Source organism: Acinonyx jubatus, chromosome D2 (genome assembly GCF_027475565.1).
Source record: "Acinonyx jubatus isolate Ajub_Pintada_27869175 chromosome D2, VMU_Ajub_asm_v1.0, whole genome shotgun sequence".
NCBI lineage: Eukaryota > Metazoa > Chordata > Mammalia > Carnivora > Felidae > Acinonyx > Acinonyx jubatus.
In genome coordinates, this window is record NC_069393.1 from 78,291,034 (window position 1) to 78,311,617 (window position 20,584).

The 20,584-nt window shown below is 48.4% G+C and overlaps 1 protein-coding gene across 1 annotated transcript; it reads right to left on the reverse strand.

Annotated features, from left to right (window-relative positions):
- Positions 1-14,827: 14,827 nt before the first annotated feature.
- Positions 14,828-20,142, reverse strand: NKX1-2 (NK1 homeobox 2). Its single transcript, XM_027063332.2, has 2 exons — positions 19,799-20,142; positions 14,828-18,130 (listed from the first exon to the last, which is right to left on the reverse strand). Exons 1-2 carry the CDS (start codon positions 20,010-20,012, stop codon positions 17,400-17,402), a joined length of 945 nt encoding a protein of 314 aa, XP_026919133.1. The 5' UTR covers positions 20,013-20,142; the 3' UTR covers positions 14,828-17,399.
- Positions 20,143-20,584: the final 442 nt, after the last annotated feature.

Sequence of the window (20,584 nt, forward strand, 5' to 3'; positions counted from 1 at the left end):
CCGCCCCCCAAACTGCCGCGCTTCGGGGACCCCGCCTCCCACCACCGGTTCGAAAGGCTGCTCGAATCTCCTTGGCGCGACTGTTCTGGGCCGCCGCCGCGTCCCTGCGCTTCCGGTGCTGGCCTGGCCCGTGCCTTTCAGTCGGTCGCTCACCTCCCGCACTTTGCTGGCGGGAAGACGAGGCCCGAAAGGATGAAATGTCTGTTGGGCGCCCTTGGGGCTCGCGGAGTCTCCTGGGCCCCAGCCACGAGGCTATGGACCACAGGCTCAATCCCCAGCCCAGCGCTCCTTGGCCGAGCTCCCGTTCCTTGCCACGCAAAGCCTTTTGTGGGGCTCCCACCCAGCTACGCCTCAGATACGGCTGTGGGACCCCTCGAACCCTGTGAGCTTCTGAACTCACCCCCAGAAGTCATCACGGCAGCTGGTAAACACACGGCCCACCTCCTCGTGGCACTCCGTGTAAGTTTGTCTGCAGCGCCCTGCACAATCCGTGATAAAAACTCAGAACTCAAAATGGACAGTCCAGGATTATCTCGTAGTAGAATCGGAAGGGACTTGGACATCATCACTTAGCCTACACAATTTTTGTAATATATTGGAAAACAGAGACTGGGAGAGGAGAAGCCACTTACCCAGGGTTATCCCACGGGTGAGAGGCAGCCCAGCCCTGTGTACCACTGCCCTTCTCCGTGGGTGGTGGAAGACAATGGCAGGGACAAAGGAGGCACCATGTTTCATGAAACCATAGTGGTCAGTCAGGCTCCCAGCTAGAAACAAATGGCACACTCCAAACTGGAAATCTGAGATGCATTTGTTAAAGGAATTAGTTAAGTGTGGAGTGGTAAACCACAAGGATGGAAAGCAACCTGGGCCCAGTGCACCCTTGTGAATCCTGGCCTGCAGGGAGGGGTTCCCAAAACCCAAAGAGAGAAAAGAAAGGAGAGGCCACCTGCCTGAGCTGTGGTCATCAGTGACCCCACTGGGAGGGTGCTGGAGTGGTAAGCATCCAAACTCTCATCTCTTGCCAGAGTTCTCCGTGGGCTGAACATATTAGGAAGCTAGAGACCTAGGGAGCCCTTTAAGGAAGTTTCTGCAGGTTACCCTCCTGGGACACCGGTTCTGTGGGAAAGGGTGGAGAGTGGACGGGGTAGGGAGGCACACGGGAGACATTCAGCACAAATAAGCAACTAAGGTTAGCCTTAGCGGAGTAGAAAGTAAAGTCCAAGCTAATGTGGTCAGGGCTGGAAAATGGTGTGGGACAGAGGCAGTGCTGTAAACAGCAGAGCCCGTGTCCGCAGATGCCCAGAGCAAGGCACCAAAAGGGATTCAGTCCTCCTTGGCTCCACCTGCCCTAGACCAATGTCGCTTACTCCAGTTGTTACAGCCACATGCTCTCTGGAGCTCACCGAGAGCAGGACTTTGCCTCTTAGTTCTTTGATGTCCCTCCACAAAACTGAACACAGTGTGATTTCTTGGAAGTTAGGTCATTCTGCCCTAGAGTTCAAAGAGGGATCCTTCCTCCAAGGTCCTGCTCCACAAACCTGGGCAGGTATATAGAGCCAAGCCTAGCTCTGGAAACTCTTACAGAGCCCAGGAATCCTCAGCTCTGCCTTGGCAAGTAGGGTCAGGCGTTTCTGAGTTCATGAAGGGAACGTGACACCCAAGATCTGAGTGTAACCTCAAAATATGTTGCATTGCCTTTGGACTCACAGATAAGATGCTCTTTACCCCCCCCAAAAAAAAAATTCATTTTCAAGAACACCTGAGAATGTCTGGCTTTTATCTCTTTTCTCTCTTATCAGAAAAAAAATGCAATAGTTACAAACAACATGATAATATTTTATGGTTTTTCCACTAGTAGTTATTTTTCAGCATAACCTGACCTTGGAGCCCTGGACTGGAAAGCAGCTTGTTTTCAACCAAGAAACAGAGCTGCTCTATTTGTATGCTTTTTACTTGTACAATCTAGAAACATGTAAAACAGACCATACTTGACAAAGGTTTTTGAGCCTCTAAAACTATTCATAGACTCAACCAATTATTCAGGAGCCATAAATCTGGGAGATATAGAGACAGACCCATCCAACACCTAAATTCATTTCATTAGTTCACTCAACAGAGTCCCTTGAGCGCCTACATGCCTGCTTCTGTAGAGGGTTTCACATCAAGCAAGAGCACAGGGGTCACTTCAGGAAGGAGAAATTCAGGAAGTGCTCTTTCAACAGGAGTGAACTGAAATCTCGCAACCTTGACCATCTAAAAGAGCTATAACTACACAAAAAGAGGAAAGAAGTCATTTTCTCCTATCGGCAACCCTCAATTATTTGGTACCCAGTAAAACGATTAATGGATTCTGCAGGCCTCTGACTTATCATTGCTTCCTTCAATGTCTAATTCATTATTACTTGTCATTAGTGTAGCCTACATATACTTGGCCTTGAATTGAGTAAAAAGGAAAACTCCAAGCTGACAGCCAAGGAGAAAGACTGGTAAAGACACTCAGAAAATAAGTGTTTGGTGATTTTTACCCAGCAGGAGACATCTTCCTTCCCTCCAGATTTCATTTACCCTAAAAAGATATCTTCCTACTAAACACTTGGCAACTTTGCACGACGACGCGTCCTCCCAGCTGCTACAGCACTGGGCTGGGTGGGGCAGACATTTGAATCTGAAATAAACCTGCTTAAGTCCAGAAGGGATCTGGCAGGAGCAAGGTAAGCAAAATGGTAACAAGAGGTGGGGAGGAGTAGCTGGTAAAGTTCTGAACTTAGGTCTGAACTGGGAACAATAGGCAGAGATTCAGAAATGTTGCAGTTAAAATGTTGGTGCTAGTAGGAGGATCTGCCCGCCAGGAGTATTTATTTTCTCTCCCCAGCAGCTGAACTCCACTTAAGAAGTCTAGATGCAACCAAAAAAAAAAAAAAAAAAATCTAGCTGCAGCTCCTGTCCTTCCACACGTGCCACATGACACCCTTCCTGGCTACAAAGGCCACAGTGGTCACCCACCTGCTGTCACTGTTTCACCTGCTAGCTCTATCTATGTCTTATCATCCCATGGAGGCTGTAAATTCTTGAAGGTTGAACCTGTCTTGCGGGATTTTTACAGCCTCCCAGAAACCATCTTCGTGGTGCCTTAGTAGGAATTATTATTCTACACTGTTTTCCGGTGGACAGGAATTAGTGACAGAGCAAGTGGCCATTACGGGAGTATGATCCTGAGATTCCAAAAGCCCCGGTGGCCCAAAGCCCTCCTCACTCTCAGACTAGGAACGGCAGTGCAGATGACAGCCCTGGAAGCTGGGGTTGAAAAAAAGAGGACACTTCAAACCATTATTGTCCATTATCTAAGTGCTGGAGGAATGTCATTGGGTGCAGTAAGTTTATACTGTTGAGTGCTGGAGAGGAGGAGGTAGACCAGTCCTTAGCATGGGCCATGACATCCCCAAATCTCATGGGGACAGAACTGGATCCAGGAAGGGAGCCTCCGAGGACTCTGGGATCTGGTGACTATAGCTGGAGTATACCGTGTGCCTGGAAGTCTGAGTAGAAAAAGAATGGAAAATACCAGAAGGGGGATAGAGGCCAACCAGCCACTTGGGCTTACCCAGCTAGAGGAGAAGGCTATTTAAATCAGCTCAATAGCAAGTGTTTAAAAAGAGACTCATCTCGTGGAGGTGAAAAGTCAGCTAATCCTCAATGTTGAAGCATAATAAATGTAGTATTTTGAAATTATGAATTAGAGATATAAATGCATAGTAGATTTTAGAGCTGAAGAGCTTTAAACATGTAATCTAATATTTTTAAAGACAAATCCAAGACTCCAAGGTAAAGGCCCCAGCCAATGTTATAAGAAATAGGTAGGGACACCTGGGTGGCTCAGTCGGTTAAGCGTCCGACTTCGGCTCAGGTCATGATCTCACGGTCCGTGAGTTCGAGCCCCGCGTCGGGCTCTGGGCTGACAGCTCAGAGCCTGGAGCCTGTTTCAGATTCTGTGTCTCCCTCTCTCTCGGAACCTCCCCCGTTCATACTCTGTCTCTGTCTCAAAAATAAATAAACATTAACAAAAATTAAAAAAAAAAAAAAAGAAAGAAATAGGTAATGGACGAGCCAAGAAGCCAGGTTTCCCACCCTATCAAGTTCCACACTTGAGACAATCAGAAGCAGGAATTTGAAGTAAGAAAGTTCAAGGTTAAAGTCAATTTTTTTTTTTTACAAAAAAATCCAAGTAGTGAGTTTGCAGCCACTTATGTTGGAAATTATTTGCATTGCTCATGACTTAAAAAAATAAGAGAAATCTCAAGTGCTAGTTAAATATTTACATCCTTATCTATCCAGATACTAATAAGCTCAGTGTATTTTGCAATGATTTTTTTATTGATTCCATGAAGGCTAACTCTGAGTGCCAAAACTTGGATAACTTTTATTTGAAGTCAGAGAATCTAGAAGTCAATCCTGACTCCACTCCTTGCCTGGGTAACCTGAGATCCCACTGCTCACTTATCCGTCTTGTAAAATGGGTTATCCTGAAGACCTCTAATAAATGTGACACTAAAAGATCTACCTACTTCTAACCTACCCAGTGGCTCAAACCACGGGGGCATTAATATTTTTATTTACAATAATGAGTAAAGGTTCTTTCACAAAACTTCCCCATCATCACCTGGCTTTGAATCTTCCCTCTTCTGCAGATTCCTACTGAAATCTAAGTAAACCATGTCTTGTACTTAGAAAGCTAGAGAAGTGCCAATTAAAAAGGCAACTGTTTTGGGGTGCCTGGGTGGCTTCTGACTTCGGCCTCAGGTCATGATCTCATGTCTCACGAGGTCAAGCCCCCCCCGCGTCAGGCATCAGGCTCTGTGCTGACAGCTCAGAGCCTGGAGCCTGCTTCGGATTCTGTGTGTGTCTCTCTCTCTGCCCCAACCCCACTCATACTCTGTTTCTCTCTTTCAGAAATAAATCAAACATTTTTTTTTTTTAAAGGCAACTGTTTTACTACTGGGATCTGCTGGAGTAAATTTTATTTAGAACAGGCAACTTTTTTTTTTTTTATTTTTTAACGTTTATTTATTATTGAGAGACAGAGAAAGACAGAGCATGGGCATGAGAGGGGCAGAGAGAGAGGGAGACACAGAATCCGAAACAGGCTCCAGGCTCCGAGCTGTCAGCACAGAACCGGATGCGAGGCCCAAACTCACAAACTGTGAGATCATGACCTGAGCCGAAGTTGGATGCTTAACCGACTGAGCCACCCAGGCGCCCCGAAAAGGCAACTTTTTAACAGTTGAAGTGGTGCTCAGATAGCTCAGAAATTGTTCCCACTCTGGCCCTACTCATGACCACCCTAGAGTTTTCTCATCTGCCCCTTGGAGGTCAGGAAGCAAAGCACAGTTGGGCTGGGTTATATGTTAGGAACTTCATTCTGAGCTGGCCTTCTTCTGGTCCTTGAACAAGCTTTGGTAACACCTTCCCACGTATGTTAGTTTTCTAAAGGAAACTTGTCATAAATCCAGAGAGGTAGCCCAGTGCCCTACTGGGCAGATTGTGGAAAAAAACAGTTCCAATTTTCTTCCTAATTTCCAAAGAGTGAGATATTTGAAGGAACTTTGGAAGTCATCCAATTGTATAAAGCATGTAGCTCTTTATTTTTTTTTCTTTTTCTTTCTTTCTTTTTTGACAACTCTATAGAACTACTTTCCTCTCCGATACTTTCACTCCCAAGCAAATTCTTTTTGTTTTGTAAATAGTTAATACTTTGCCTCATTTACAAGTCAAAGCAAATTTAAAAGTACACCCCAAGAACTCTTCCTCCTGCCCCAAAGCCATCCAGTCAGCATCCCCTACCAAGGGCAACCCTTTGTATTAGCTTCTGGTTTCTCGACTCTTCATACAAATAGAAGCAAACACAAATGCATGCCATTATTTTCTCCACGTTCTAACACCCCTGAGAGCAGGTTATATGTGCCCCAGAGCTCCCTCTGTGTCAATAGGGAGAGAGGGCCCTCGTTCTTTTGTTTACAGCTGCTTAATAGCCCCATTGCAGGACACTTGGATTATTTCCAATCTTTTGCTATTGCAAAGTGTGTCACAACAGATAACCTCATCTGTGACATTTCATAAAAGTGTAGCTGTAGGATAAAGTCCTACAAGTAGGATTGCCAGGTCACAGGACTGACCTGCACTTCCAATTTCAAGGCTAAGACTCTAAATCCAGCTCTCCGAGGAGAGCAAAGCAGGCTGGCGTGGTCCACGGAATGGTGCCGTCTCTGAAAGGGGTAGCGAACAAATTGAAGGCAGTTGGAAAACTTAGAGCAATTTCCCACTGCGACATTCAACTGTGTGGCCATTTTTCTAAGTAGTTGATTTTTATTGAGCTGATACATCTGTGATGACCTGAAAGGGAAAAAAAAATTGCTTCTATTGCTACACAAAAGTTATGAGCAACTTCTTTTTTAGTGTGGTGTTGCCTCAGACTCGTTATCCAAATTTCTGAAAAGGTTGTGGAAAAATAGAACCAACCCCAAACACCGGAGAATACGACAATATGAGACCCAACAAAAGGTGAAAAGGTAGTTCGATCATTTAATGGCAATTGATTGTGTGCAACATATTCCAGTGTGAGAGGTAAAAGATCCCCAAGATATGTGGATGAATTGGCAGAGAAAGAGAGCGAGAGACAGAGAGAAAGAAACGGGCAGGCTCTCCCAGACGGAAGAAGCAATGACTCCAGACAAAATGTAGCAGGTGCTAAGGGATTAAGGTGAGGCCTTGCCTGCTAGAGGATCTGGCCGCCCAGGCAGAGGAAAGCAATGTGTCAGGATTTAGTCTGGGAGGAAGTGTAAGATGTGATAAGGATGTGCAGGAAGAAAATGTTAGAAATTCTATTTATATTTAATTTTAAAAAATTTTTAATGTTTATTTATTTTAAATTTTTTAAAATCTTCATTATTTATTTTTGAGAGAGAGTATGAGCAGGGGAGGGGCAGAGAGAGAGGGAGGCACAGAATCTGAAGCAGGTTCCGGCCTCCGAGCTGTCAGCACAGAGCCCGACACGGGGCTCGAACCCACGAACCGTGAGATCATGACCCGAGCCGAAGTCAGACGCTTAACTGACTGAGCCACCCAGGCACCACATATGTATATATATATTTTAAAGCTTTTATTTATTTTGAGAGAGAGACAGAGACAGACAGCACAAGCAGTGGAGAGGCAGAGAGAGAGAGAGAACCCCAGGCAGGCTCTGCACTGTCAGCATGGAGCCCCAAGTAGAAGTTGAACTCACAAACCATGAGATCATGATCTGAGTCGAAATCAAGAGTCCGAAGCTTAACCGACTGAGCCACCCAGGGGTCCCTGGAACCCCAGCAGGCTCCGGGCCCTGAGCTGTCATCACAGAGCCCAACAAGGGGCTCGAACCCACGAACCGTGAGATCATGACCTGAGCCGAAGGCGGATGCTTAGCCAACTGAGCCACCCAGGCAACCCAAAGCTAGCAAGTTTGTAAGGGCAAAAAAAAACCAATCACGATTCATCTCAGGAAAACAAGTAACTCTGATCCTTTGAACATATCTCGAAAATAACATTAGCTTCTATGTTAATAATGTCTGCCACACCCTGGGAGTTATAAATGCCTGGCAAGACCTTTGTAAAACACAAACCAGATCTGTATAGAACAAGCATGGCAGAAGTGACATCAATAGCCTATTTATTTCCAGCCTGAATTCCAAATGACATCAGTGCTAAGGAGAGTGTTGCTTCATACAGAAACGGCTGACAAGAAAGCCATGGCATTTTCTACACTTTGTTGCACCAGGTGCGCACCTGTCTGTGACTTTCACTCACCCGAGCTCCTCTCCCAGGCCCAGCCAGGGTCTTCCTGTTGCATTTCCAGATGCTAGGATAGCACTTGGCATACAGCTGGTGCTCAGTAATTGCGCAAAGGAAGGGAGGGAGGAGTCTTTGGAGTATAATTATTTTAATGTACAAAAAAAGAAAGGGGCGGAGGAGGGTATGTGTTTTGAATATACAAAGAATTCTTAAAATTCAACAACAAAAGTTGTTCGCTTAAAAAGTTGTTCGCTTAAGTTTTTCGCTTAAAAAGTGAGCGAAAGGTTTACATGCACATTTCTCCAAAGACCTACGAATGGCCAACAGGCACATGAAAAGATGTTTAATATCATTAGTGATTAGGGAAATACAAATCAAAACCACAATGAGATACATTTTACACCGACTAATTGGTTTTAATTTGAAAACAGTAATAACAGGGGCTCCTGGGTGGCTCAGTCGGTTAAGAGTTCGATTTCGGCTCAGGTCAGGATCTCACGGTTTGTGGGTTGGAGCCCAGCATCGGGCTCTGTGCTGACAGTTCAGAGTTTAGAGCCTGCTTGGGATTCTGTGTCTCCCTCTCTCTCTGCCACTCCCTCACTCATGCTCTCTCTCTGTCTCTCTCTCTCTCAAAAATAAATAAACATTAAAAATTTAAAAAAAACAGTAATAATAAAAATTGTTGGTAAGGGTGTGGAAAAATCGGAGCCCTCATTGTTGCTGGTGGGAAATGTACAAGGGTGCAGAATACTCTAGGATTCCTTAACAACTTAAACATGGAATTACCACGTGAGCCAGTAATCCCACCCCTACTTACATACTGAAGAGAACTGAAGACAGGCGTGCAAACAAAAACTCTTACGCGAATGTGTACGGCAGCATTATTCACAATCGCAAAAGTGCGGAAAGAACCCGAATGTCCATCGACTGAGGAATGGATAACCAAAATGTGGGCTCTCCCTACGGTGGCTATTAATCAGCCATGAGAAGCAGTGAAGTACTAACACCTGCTAAAACATGGATGAACACAATGAAAACGTTACATGAGAAAGAAGCTAAGCAAGAAAGGCCGTGTTTTATATGATCCCATTTATAGGAAATATCCAGGGAAGACAAATGTGCAGAGGAAGCCGACTAGTGGCTGTTAATGTACAGGCAGTGGGGATGGATGGTAACTACTTAATGGGTGCAGGGTCTCTGCGTGAGAGGATGAAAACGTTCTGGAACCAGATAGAGGAGATGGTTCCTTAATATTGTGGCTATACCTCTTGCCACTAAATCAAATGCTTTAATGGTAAATTCGGCGTAATGTATATTTTCCGGATTAAAAAAAGGCTGAGGGGCATCTGGCTGGCTCAGTCGGTGGACCATGCAACTCTTCATCTCAGGGTTGTGAGTTCAAGCCCCCACGTTGGGTGTAGAGATTACTTAAAAATAAAATCTTTTGGGGCGCCTGGATGGCTCAATTTGTTAAGCTTCCGACTTCGGCTCAGGTCAGGATCTCAGGGTTCATGGGTTTGAACCCTGCATCAGGCTCTGTGCTGACAGCTCAGAGCCTGGAGTCTGCTTTGGATTCTGTCTCCCTCTCTCTGCCCCTCCCCTGCTCACCCTCTGTCTTTCTCTGTCTCTAAAATAAATAAACATTAAATTAAAAAAAATAAAAAATAAAATCTTTTAATAAATAAATAAGCTTAAAGATTTAAAATGTTTTGAAAGATTTAGAAGTGTGACTCAAGAATAAGGTATTTTTATTAAGACACCTTGTGAATTTATCAGACAAGACGCGGTATTTTTGTGGTATCTCTTGAATAACTGCTATGGGCTCTATTCACCAATATTACTGAACTATATGGAAAGAAGCTCATTTTACACTAGAGATGTGCTTGAACTTTGTTTTGATGTCTTTAAAAAGATTCCATCAGAATCTTGCTTAGATGTGAGTGGGGATTTTTAGGCTCCAAGAGGAGTTGGTTAGTTTCCTTCTATGGTACTTAGTACTGTACTCTTTTTTTTTTTTAATTTTTAAGTTTATTTATTTTGAAAGAGAGAGAGCACAAGCCAAGGAGGGGCAGAGGGAGAGAGAGAGGGAGAGAAAATTCTAAGCAGTCTCTGCATTGTCAGTGCGGAGCCTGATGCAGGGCTTGAACTCATGAACTGTAGGATCATGACCTGGGCTGAAGTCAGACAGACGCTTAACCAAGGCGCCCAAGTGCCCCATTCATAGGAACTAAGTATTCTGAATCCCTAAGAACTTGGAGTGACTTAGAGCCACACATGATGATGTACCAAAAAGAGCCCCCTGTGCCACCCCAGAACCCCTTAGAAAAAAATGCATTTGTGAAAGAAAAGACCTTTTAAAAAGGGAAGAAACTAGCCTTTTAATGGTTACTTTGAAACCTTCCTGCACATTTGTGGTAATTTGGGACCTCATGAGTGTGGCGATCTCAAAGTGCAGCCTAACTGTCCCCCAGACCTGGCCCCTTTTGCCTTAGGAGCTGCAGGTTATTTACAAGTAAAGACAGGGTGCCTGGGTGGCTCAGTCAGTTGAGCATCTGACTTCAGCTCAGGTTATGATCTCTCGGTTCATGAGTTTGAGCCCCGAGTCCGGCTCTGTGCTGACAGCTCAGAGCCTGGAACCTGCTTCAGATGTTTTCTCTCCCTCTCTCTCTGCCCCTCCCCCAACCACACTCTGTCTGTCTCTCTCTCTCTCTCTCTCTCTCTGTCTCTGTCTCTCAAAAATGAATGAATGTTAAAAAAAAATTTTTTTTTAAGAAAATAAAAGCAAAGAGAACTCCTTTTGTAAATGTATTAACTACACATGAAAGAAAATGACTCACAAGAAGGGAATCGATTTTGTAAAATAAATAATTTTACAAGATTGTCCACTCAGCTCTTTTGTGTGGACTGTCTACTGTCCTCTCCTGCCTCCTGTGTTCTTGGCCAGAGTAAATCTCGTAAAGGATGAGCACTGTGTAATCAGCAGCTGCCCGGGAGAGCATTTATTGGGGCGCCTGGCTGGCCCAGAGGAGCATGCTGACTCTTGATCTCAAGGTCATGAGTTCCAGCCCCACATGGGGTGTAGAAGTTACTTAAATAAATAAAACTTAAAAAAAAAAAAAAAAAGAGCGCTTATTGAAAATGCAGTCCCCAGGGTGCCCGGCTGGCTCAGTTATTAGAGCCTGTGACTCCTGATCTCAGGGTTTTAAATTTGAGCCCCACATGGGGTGTGGAGATTACTTAAAAACAAAATCTTTAAGGGGCGCCTGGGTGGCTCAGTCGGTTCAGGGTCTGACTTCGGCTCAGGTCATGATCTCACAGTTCGTGAGTTCGAGCCCCGCATTGGGCTCTGTGCTGACAGCTTAGAGCCTGGAGCCTGCTTCAAATTCTATGTCTCCCCCTTTCTCTGCTCCTCCCCCGCTCATGTTGTGTCTCTCTCTCCTTCAAGAATAAATAAAAACGTTAAAAAAAAATCCCAAGGTTGGGCCTTGGTCCAACCCCTCGGTTACCTACATAAGCCAATCTCTACACTGGCAAGAAGAACCTTAACAATTACTAAGAGCATATATGTGCCTCTTGGAGGCTTAGACATTTGAGGAAACTTGCCTGAGATTGCATAGCTGGTAAGTGGTAGAGGGAAAATAAAGGGTCCTCTTTATTTTTTTTTTTTAATGTTTATTTTTGAGAGAGAAACAGTGAGTGAGCAGAGGAGGGGCAGAGAGAGAGGGAGACACAGAATCGGAAGCAGTCTCTAGGCTCTGAGCTGTCAACACAAGAGCCAGAGGCAAGGCTCGAACTCACGAGCCATGAGATCGTGACCCGAGCCAGTCTGTCGCTTAACAGACTGAGCCACCCAGGTGCCCCGTGGGTTGTCTTCTTTTTGTCTCCACAAATCACCATGATCACAGAAAAGATAGGAATACACAGACTGTAACCTACCCTGTGTCTGGGAATTCATTTGACTTAAATTTCCACCATCCAAAACAGTTGGCACAGAATGGGTGCTCAGTACAAGTCTGGCAGGAAGGAAGGAGGAGGGGGAGGGAGGACGGAGGAGCAATGGAATACCCTTTCTTTCCAACACTGATACTTAGCTATAACTACTGCTTCAGGGTTCTCTGTCCCTCTCTCTCTGCCCCTCCCCTGCACTCTCTTTCTCTCTCTCTCTCTCTCTCTCTCTCTCAAAAATAAACTTTTTTTAAATGCCCAAGCAGCGCTCAGATCATTAAAAAAAAAATTACCAACTATTTTATATGACTGGTGGCCTCATGTACAGTTTAAATCATCCTGGAGTCATCAGGCCCAGCTTTCAGGCTCTGCTCTTCTCTTACTGTGAGACCTTAGGCGAGTCTCATACCCTCGCCGAGTCTCAGTTTCTTCGGTAACACGGACAACCTGGGGCAAGTCCCCTCCTCTCTAAGACTCAGTTTGTCTTACCAGTGGGCAGATGTGACAGGGCATTCACCGAAACATATCGCCAATGGCCAACAGGCATATGGAGAGGCAGTCAACATCATTACCCGTCAGGAAATGAAATTTAAAACCAGAGTGCGATGCCGACTACATAGCTTCCAGGACCATCAGATGGAAAAGGTGGTCAATACTATATGTTGGGAGGATGTAGAACACCTGGAACTCTCCTCCCTTGCAGGTGGGAATGGAAATCGCCCCCACACGCTGGAAGACTGGTTGACTGTATCTAAAGCTAGGCATCTGCGCACCCAGTAACCCCACTGCTGGATACATTATCAACGGAAATAGGAAGATATGTTTACCAAAAGATGTGTGTAAGACAGTCCAATCAAAATAATGAAGGAGTATTTGATCCCCCACCACCAGTAGAATGGATAAATGAGTTGTGTCTACAGTGCTATGCTAACAGTAATAGGAATGAATAATCTACAACTATATGCCACACAACATGGATGAAACTCATAAATAATGTTGAGCAAAGACAGCCAGGCACAAAGAGTATATATACTGCAGGATTCCTTTTCCATAATTAAAAGAAAAAGAAAACGAGGCACAAGTAATCTGTGCTTTCGGATGTCCGTGGGGGAGGCAATCACTGGAAGGGGACACAAGGGGGCTCTGAGATGCTCATCCTGTTCTGTTTCTTGATCTGGATGCTGATTATAAAGGTATATATTTTTTTCAAGATTTTAATTTTAAGCAATCTCTACACCTGAAGTGGGGCTTGAACCTGCAACCCCGAGATGAATAGTCACACGCTCCACTGACTGAGCCAGCCACGTGCCCCTAGGAAGGTGTATTCTGTTTGTGAAAAGGCCCCAAGCTGTACGCGTCGGGTATTTTCAGTTTTCTGTATGTTTATCATGCTGCAGTAAAAATTTTGTAAATGAGGTGGTCGGGCTAGGTACAGCGTGCTTACTGTCCTTCCCAGCGTCAAGCTGGGAGTAACAACTACCTTCAGTGTGCCAGGAACTAAGTGTTTTCCATACAAATTGCTCATCTGAGCTAGGCACCACGGTGAGGAAACTGAGGCCCAAGACACAGGGAACTTGCCAAGTTCATATATGGACTCGGGGGTGGAAGTGGCTTCGAACCCAGCCACTCAGAGGTCACGGGCCTCACCTGTGGTCCTTGATAACCACAGCCCCAGAGAACCAGGGAGGGTTAGGTATGGGGAAGCCTGGCTTTCTCCAGCTGGCATTCCCCTCCCACTTCCTGCAGGGACGGAGTCCTCCTGTCTCCAAGGCTCCCTCTCCCTTTGTCTCCACAACTGGGCCCCCCGGGGGATTTTCTTCCAACTAGAAGCAAGAAGGGACATTTCCTATTTCTCTTTCCCTGAATCTGGTCTTCCCATTTCATTCACGCTTAAATGCTTCCCTTCAGTTGACCTTAAGGGGGGATTATGTTGTTGTTTTTAAGTTTTTAATGTTTATTTTATTTTTGAGAGACAGAGTAGAGTGCGAGCAGGGGAGGGACAGAGAGAGGGAGACACAGAATCCAAAGCAGGCTCCAGGCTCTGAGCTGTCAGCATAGAGCCCGACATGGGGTTCGAACCTGAGATCACAACCTGAGCCGAAATCAAGAGTTGGACGCGTAACCGACTGAGCCACCCAGGCACCCTGAGGGGGAATTATGTTTTTAAGTGTACTTATTAACATTTATTGAAGAATATCTTGTTGGCCTCTTGATAATTTTTAAAACTAGTTCAGGGGCACCTGGGTGGCTCAGTCGATTAAGCGTCTGACTTCCCCTCAGGTCATGATCCTGCGGTTTGTGAGTTCGAGCCCCGCGTTGGGCTCTGTGCTGACAGCTCGGAGCCTGGAGCCTGCTTTGGATTCTGTGTCTCCTTCTCTCTCTCTGCTCCTCCCCCACTTGTACTCTGTCTCTCTCTGTCTATCAAAAATAAATAAATGTAAAAAAATTTTTTTAAACTAGTTCAATAGGTGCTTAGCAGTTATTTCTAAAAAGACAAATACACTAAATTGATCCGTGCCCATAAAACAGATGGGGATTTCTCAACATATAAGATGCGCTCCACTCACTCCCCTTCTTCTTGGCTGTGGGGTTTCAAGTGGGGATCTGAAATGGTCATTTTTTAACATCAGAAATCTATGACCAATGGATGGCACAACTCCAAAAAGTGACCTACCAGGCACTTTATAAGGTACTAAGAACTTGCAAAGTAAGTCTAGGAAGTTAATGTCCTAAAAATCTGGTACATAGGTGTTGATTTAATTTGTAGCCACTAACAAAATTCTGTAAGATGCTTCACTTTTGCTTTGAAAATGGCCCTGTTGGGGCGCCTGGGCGGCTCAGTCGGTTAAGCGGCTCAGGTCATGATCTCGCGGTCTGTGAGTTCGAGCCCCGCGTCGGGCTCTGTGCTGACAGCTCAGAGCCTGGAGCCTGTTTCGGATTCTGTGTCTCCCTCTCTCTGACCCTACCCCGTTCATGCTCTGTCTCTCTTGTCTCAAAAATAAATAAATGTTAAAAAAAATTAAAAAAAAAAAAAAAAGAAAGAAAATGGCCCTGTGTGTTTGTATATACTGCCTGCCAGGGTAGCTACTCCGTGAATGTTTGGCATGGGTTTGGCAAAGTACCTAACGTGGCATGAAAAAGTAGTGTCAGGGTGGAGACACCCTCAATTTGTGAATACTAGCTGGCGAGGGGAGGGGACACATACATACAAACTCTGATAATTACAAAATTAGTTGAAAACTTTGCTAAGAGAAAACAAGAAACAGTTAAATGAGAAAGCATTACAAAAAGGATTTATTAGACAAACACATCCATGGATTTGGTTGGAAAGCCACGGAGCCTTTCAAAGCAGCACAAATCCAAAGTCACACACTTGGAGCATTACTCTGCTACAAGGTGTCCTAACAGGAAAGGTCAAGAATGACAGCACTTCAAGCTAGTCCGCAGATAAGCTTCCTGCCTCCCTCCCTAGTTCCTCTCTTCCGACTGGAGTCTTCTGGGATTCTGGTACCTGAGAGATGAAATGTTTCCACATCTTACGGAAATTCAGCTTCTCGTTACAGACCTTGCCTCTGTGTACTTGAATTGCCTGTTTGTGACACATGGGTGTTGCTTTTCAGAAACCAAGGAGCAGTTATTGAGGGAGTGTTTATCAACGCGTAAAGTGAATAAAATGTTCTCTACCATAGTAACTGCATGTTTAATCTCATCTGGCATCAATTGTCTTTTAGAAACAATGCACTGTTTGGGGACACTCTTCTTTAAAATAGAAGGAACAGAGTAATTAGTAAATAATACGCAATTAAATGATACACATTCTCAAATCTTGTGAGAGTCCTGTGAATACGGAGTCTTCATTGAATTTGGCATAAGGGAGGGGGGATATTTTCTATCATTTCTGATAACCATAGAACTAGATATTTCAAAATTATGATATGCGTTCATGAGACCAAACTGCATGTACTTTAGAAGCAGCCCGTGATCATTAAATTTAATTTTTAATGGCACAGGCTATCAAAAAATGGCAACAGGATGCTATCCACGTAGATATCAGCAGGCCTCAAATAATCAAATCCAGGTAAGGAAGAAATAAACGTGACCTAGTTAGGCAGAGCTGGGTTTCTGAGATATGAGCTTCAAACACATTACATAGAAAACTAAAAGCAGCATTCCAAACAAGTCTGGCATGAGAATTTTACAGAGTAACTAATTTTTTAAGGGTGAAAAAAGTAGCAGTTGGAACTAAGGGCCATACATTAAGCTGTGGCAGTTGAATCCATTATGGGTACGATTTTGCTTCTGCTTTAGCCCAAGAAATACTTCCTTCACACCCTTGACAACCCTTCACATGTTCACCATGCCATCAGAGAGTCTGTTTGGAACAAGAATTGCTCTCGATGAAGCTCTAATAATGTTGAGTTTGTGCTTTTAAAAAATAGCCCAGCAGGCATTCACTTTCGAATGTCCCCTCTCTGTAAAGACAGCTTTCATACCATTCTTTTTTGATCTGATACTCTAATATAAACTTTTGCCTGCTGCTCAAAAAAAAAACAAAGTCCAATTCATGACAGTCATGTGTGCTGGAGGAGCTCCGCTCTCCCAGCTTTTGGTTCACTATTTGTGGGCCTAGGAATTGCCGGGACCGACATAGGAGCCAGGGCTGAAGTTTTAAGAATATCAAAGACTGGAAATCAAAACAGGCAGCCTGAGGCATAGGCTTCGAACCACTGGTCCCTTCCTTATCATTGTTACGCGTTTGAGGCCATTGCCTGGTTCGGGAAACTGCTCAGAAAACGTGCAGCGCGGCGGAACTGTGTCTGCGTTAGCAGGTAAGCCCGGCCACAAAGCCGTTATGTTTCCTAGCAGAGACTTCTAGGGCTTCTCAGAAAAGTAAGAGACCTAGTCTCTCAGGAGAGTCCGTTTGGAACAAGAATTGTGCTCAAGTCCCAATCTGAAATGAAAATCTAAAAACGTAGAAATTTGTGCATCTGAAAAATAGTCCATTTCACCGCGGCAGTGTGTGCTCGTGGACCCAGCTCGTTCAATATTTGGGAGGAAGCCTTGGTTTGGGGCCAATAATCAAGTACGAAAAGGGAGACCATCCGCTCCGAAAAGGGCAAGCTGCTTACCACGTGTGTGAGCTAAAATGTTCGAAGATTCCATCCTAATTGTGAGCGACCCGTGGGCAGGAAGTCTCGGGTCCCCGGCATCTGCAACCCCGCAGCGCGGCAGTGTTAGCCCTGCTCGGGACACCCAGACCCTCAAAAGGAGCCCTTGAACCGAATGGAGCCTGACCCAAAGCGAAGAGCCAAGTTCAGAAACGCCAAGCTCTGAGGACAGCCTTCATCTCGGGGCACTTTTAAAGACGGCAGATCCTTGATCCCCTTTGCGGATCTCGTGGATTCAGGGGGTCGGCGCGGCGGCAAGGGGCGCTGCGGGAGTCGGCAGGCGGCCTCTCCCTGCCCTCCGGTGGCGCCTCCCCACAGCTGGAAAGGAAGCGGCGCGCAGACACCCGCTCACCACGAGGGGGCGGGCCGTGCATGTCGGCGCCCCTCGGTGGAACCGGGACCACACGACGACGCCAGTCATTTGTGAGTCCCGACGAAGTGGACCCCCGAGAAGCTCCAGGTTCATAGGTGCGGGGTGTAGAAAGGGGTCAGGTAGGAGGGTCCGAGGAAGGACGCAAAGGGGCCCCCGGCGGCGGCGGCCGTCGGCGGGAAGGAGGTGGCGGCTGGGAAGAGAACGTTGGCCGCCGAGTAGGAGGGGAAAGTCTGGAAGGGCAGCGCGCCCGGCCCGGGGGCGCCGGGGCTGCCTCCCGAGCCGCCGCCGCCCGCCGCGGCTGCCGTTCCGGGCGCCCCGGGCTGGGGCGCGCCGCTCCCCGCCTGCGCCGCACCGTCGGCGCCCGGGTTCTGCTTCTTCCACTTGGTCCTGCGGTTCTGGAACCAGATTTTGACCTGCGTCTCGGTGAGGCTGAGCGACAGCGCGAGGTTCAGGCGCTCGCACACGGACAGGTAGCGCGTGGCCCGGAACTTGTTCTCCAAAGCCACCAGCTGCTCGTAGGTGAAGGCGGTGCGCGCGCGCCTGGGCTTGGCGCAGCGGGGCTCCGTGCGCCGGCGCCGGGGCCGCGGGGAGTCGGGCGAACCCGGGGAGCCCGCCAGCCCGCCGGGGGCCCGCTCCCCCGCCGCCAAAGCCGCCGCCCGGGACTCGGGGGAACGCGCCGGGTCCGCTTCCAGGCGCGCAGCCCGCTCCCTCCGCCGCCGCCGCCGCCCCGCATCCTCGGCCTCCTCCTCCTCTTCCTCGGCCTCCTCGGCCTCCGAGCCCTCCAAGGGGGACGCCACGCCCGCGCCGCGGTCCGCAGCATCTAGTGGAAAAGGGGCGGGTGACCAGAAGCCCCGCACGACCCAGCCCCTCCGAGTTCCCAGACCTCCTCCTCCTCCTGTTCTTTTTCAGAGCCCCCAGGTCGGCCCCTCTCCGGCATCGCGCTCCCCCCTCCCCCACCCCCGCGACCACACATCCTCGCAAGCCAGGATTTGGGGTTTAGGGGTGCGGTATCCTCTTGCCCTTTACTCAGCTGCCGCCTAGCTGACTTCCAAGAAGTGTGTTTTGAATGAATGAGTGACACCTTGCATTAAGAAAAAATAATGACCATATTGGACAATATTGGGAGGGTAGGATCACTGTACGTTGAGACATCGAAATGTCAAGTGCGTTTAGGGCTGTGTCTCTCTGGTCGCTAGAAGCCTATTTTGGTCTGGAACTCCTAGCAATTAAAAAAGAAGTTATTAAGCCCCCCCCCCCCCCACCTTAAAGTGAAATTCCCTCTTTCCCATCTTCTCTCTCCTGCCGTGTTAATAGAGTTTCAGATTTGTGCGGGGCCGGATCGATAGATGTCATCTATTAAAGGTAAGTTTTAATCGAACAATATTAGGATCAGACAGGGAAAGGGGGTTTGAAGTCGGTACCTGCAAGCTGCGGGCAGGAGATATGCAGGCGCCAGTAATAGAATATCGATCATGGAGGTGGGGGGAGGGGAGAGCGGCCCCTCCGAGGGGCGATCCGAACAATTACCAGGCAGATTACCCTGGCCCAAGCGCAGCCGCCAGAGGCGCCCGGAGGCCCAGACAATCACTGCCAAACTTGGGGAGGAGAAGCGGGGGGCTGTGCCACATCCAGCGTCTCTCGGACCTGCGCCCGGACTCAGCGTCTCTCCAGGGAGCCTCGTGCCCACGCTTCACCCAGCATGGATCCTGCTGTCTTTTGTCCTACCTTCCGGACACAAACTCTCCCAGGCTCCTCATCAAGTGTCCACCAGAGTTAGGTCAAAATGTTTCGAGGAGAGAGGACCACGGCGGCCTCCCCTCGCCCCACTCCATCCCTGCTCCCACCCCAGGCAATGGTTGGGTCTGGGGAGAGAGAGCGCTTGGGGCAGCGGCATCTCTGCAGGTGTCTCTATGGTGGGAAGGGTGGTTGGAAGTGGGCACGCGGTGCTTAAACCTGACCTCGCACTCACGAAGACCCCTCCACATGATTTCACCTCTGTTTCCTCAATCATAAAATGGAGGCAGTATTCATGATGTTCTCTACCTCGTGGGTTCTGAAGTTTTCCATGACTTTTATCCCCGTCTCTAGGCTAGGCCCTGGCACGTAGCGGGCGCATTAAATGCCCGATAAATGAGTGAGCCTAGATAATAAGGTGGACGCCCGCTGTTTAGTTTCCACTGCCGAGCAAAAAAATAGAACTGTGGCGCTTAGTGACTTGGCCGGTGAGTAGGGACCAGCTTTGGTAGGCAAATCCCTGACCCAGGATGTTGGGGGCCTCTTTTCTGCCTCAATTCAGTTCCGACACAGAGGCAAGGCAACACTTTGTACCTCGTCCCGGGTGGCCTTCTCCCTTTGGCGAACGCTCCGCTAAGGGCCGCTCACTCTGTCCCTGGTTGCCCTCCCCCTCTCCCCCCGCGCGCCTCCAACTCCCCCATGGCATCATCTGGGCTGAGGCTTCCCGGAACTGGGGACCGCTTCGCATCCTTACCAGGGGTCTCCCGCTGCCGAGCTGAGTCCCCCGGGCTGGCGTCCTTCCCCGCTTCGGCCTCTGCCAAACTTTTCTTGGCTTCCCGGGGAGCAGGACGCACGGCCGGGAGCGCAGCGCGGGTGAATTTCTGCGGGTCCAGGATGTCCAGGACAGAGAAGGAAATCTTGTGGTGGGCGGGAGCCGCCTTGGCCCCGCCGTCCTGCCATGCCAGCATGCCCGCCGCCCGCGGGCCCGAGGCCGGCGGCGCGGGGTCCGGGATGGCCGCGCTTGGGCTTGCCTTCGGCTGTGGCGGGGCCGCCGCTCTCCGGCCAGTAGGAGGGTCGCGGCGGCCAAGTGAAGCCGGGGAGGGGGGCGCGGGGGCGGGGCTGGGCGAGAGCCGCGGGGGCGCAGCGCCGGGATTGGCACTTGCTCGGCCCGGGCCCCCACCACGTGCAGGGCGCGCTCGCCGCAGCCCCACGACTGCCCCGCGCCGCGCGGGGGCCGCTGGCCTCGGCACGGGGGCGCCTGCGTGAGCCCGGCGCGCGCGCCCGCCCCTACACCGCCGCCGGCTCCGCGCGCCTCCGCCCGACCCACGGGGACTGCTGGCGTGCGCGAGCGAGGGATCGCGCGACGATTCCCTCCTGGGGGACACCCCCGCCCCCCCCCCCCCCCCACTGACTTGCGCTTGCGTTTGTGACTTTTCCCCCGTGACTTTGAATTGGGGATGTAATTGAGGCCAGCACTGATTACTCGAAGGCAACGCTCAGTACATCTGCCGCGCCTGTGGATCACAGGGGTGACCTCGGA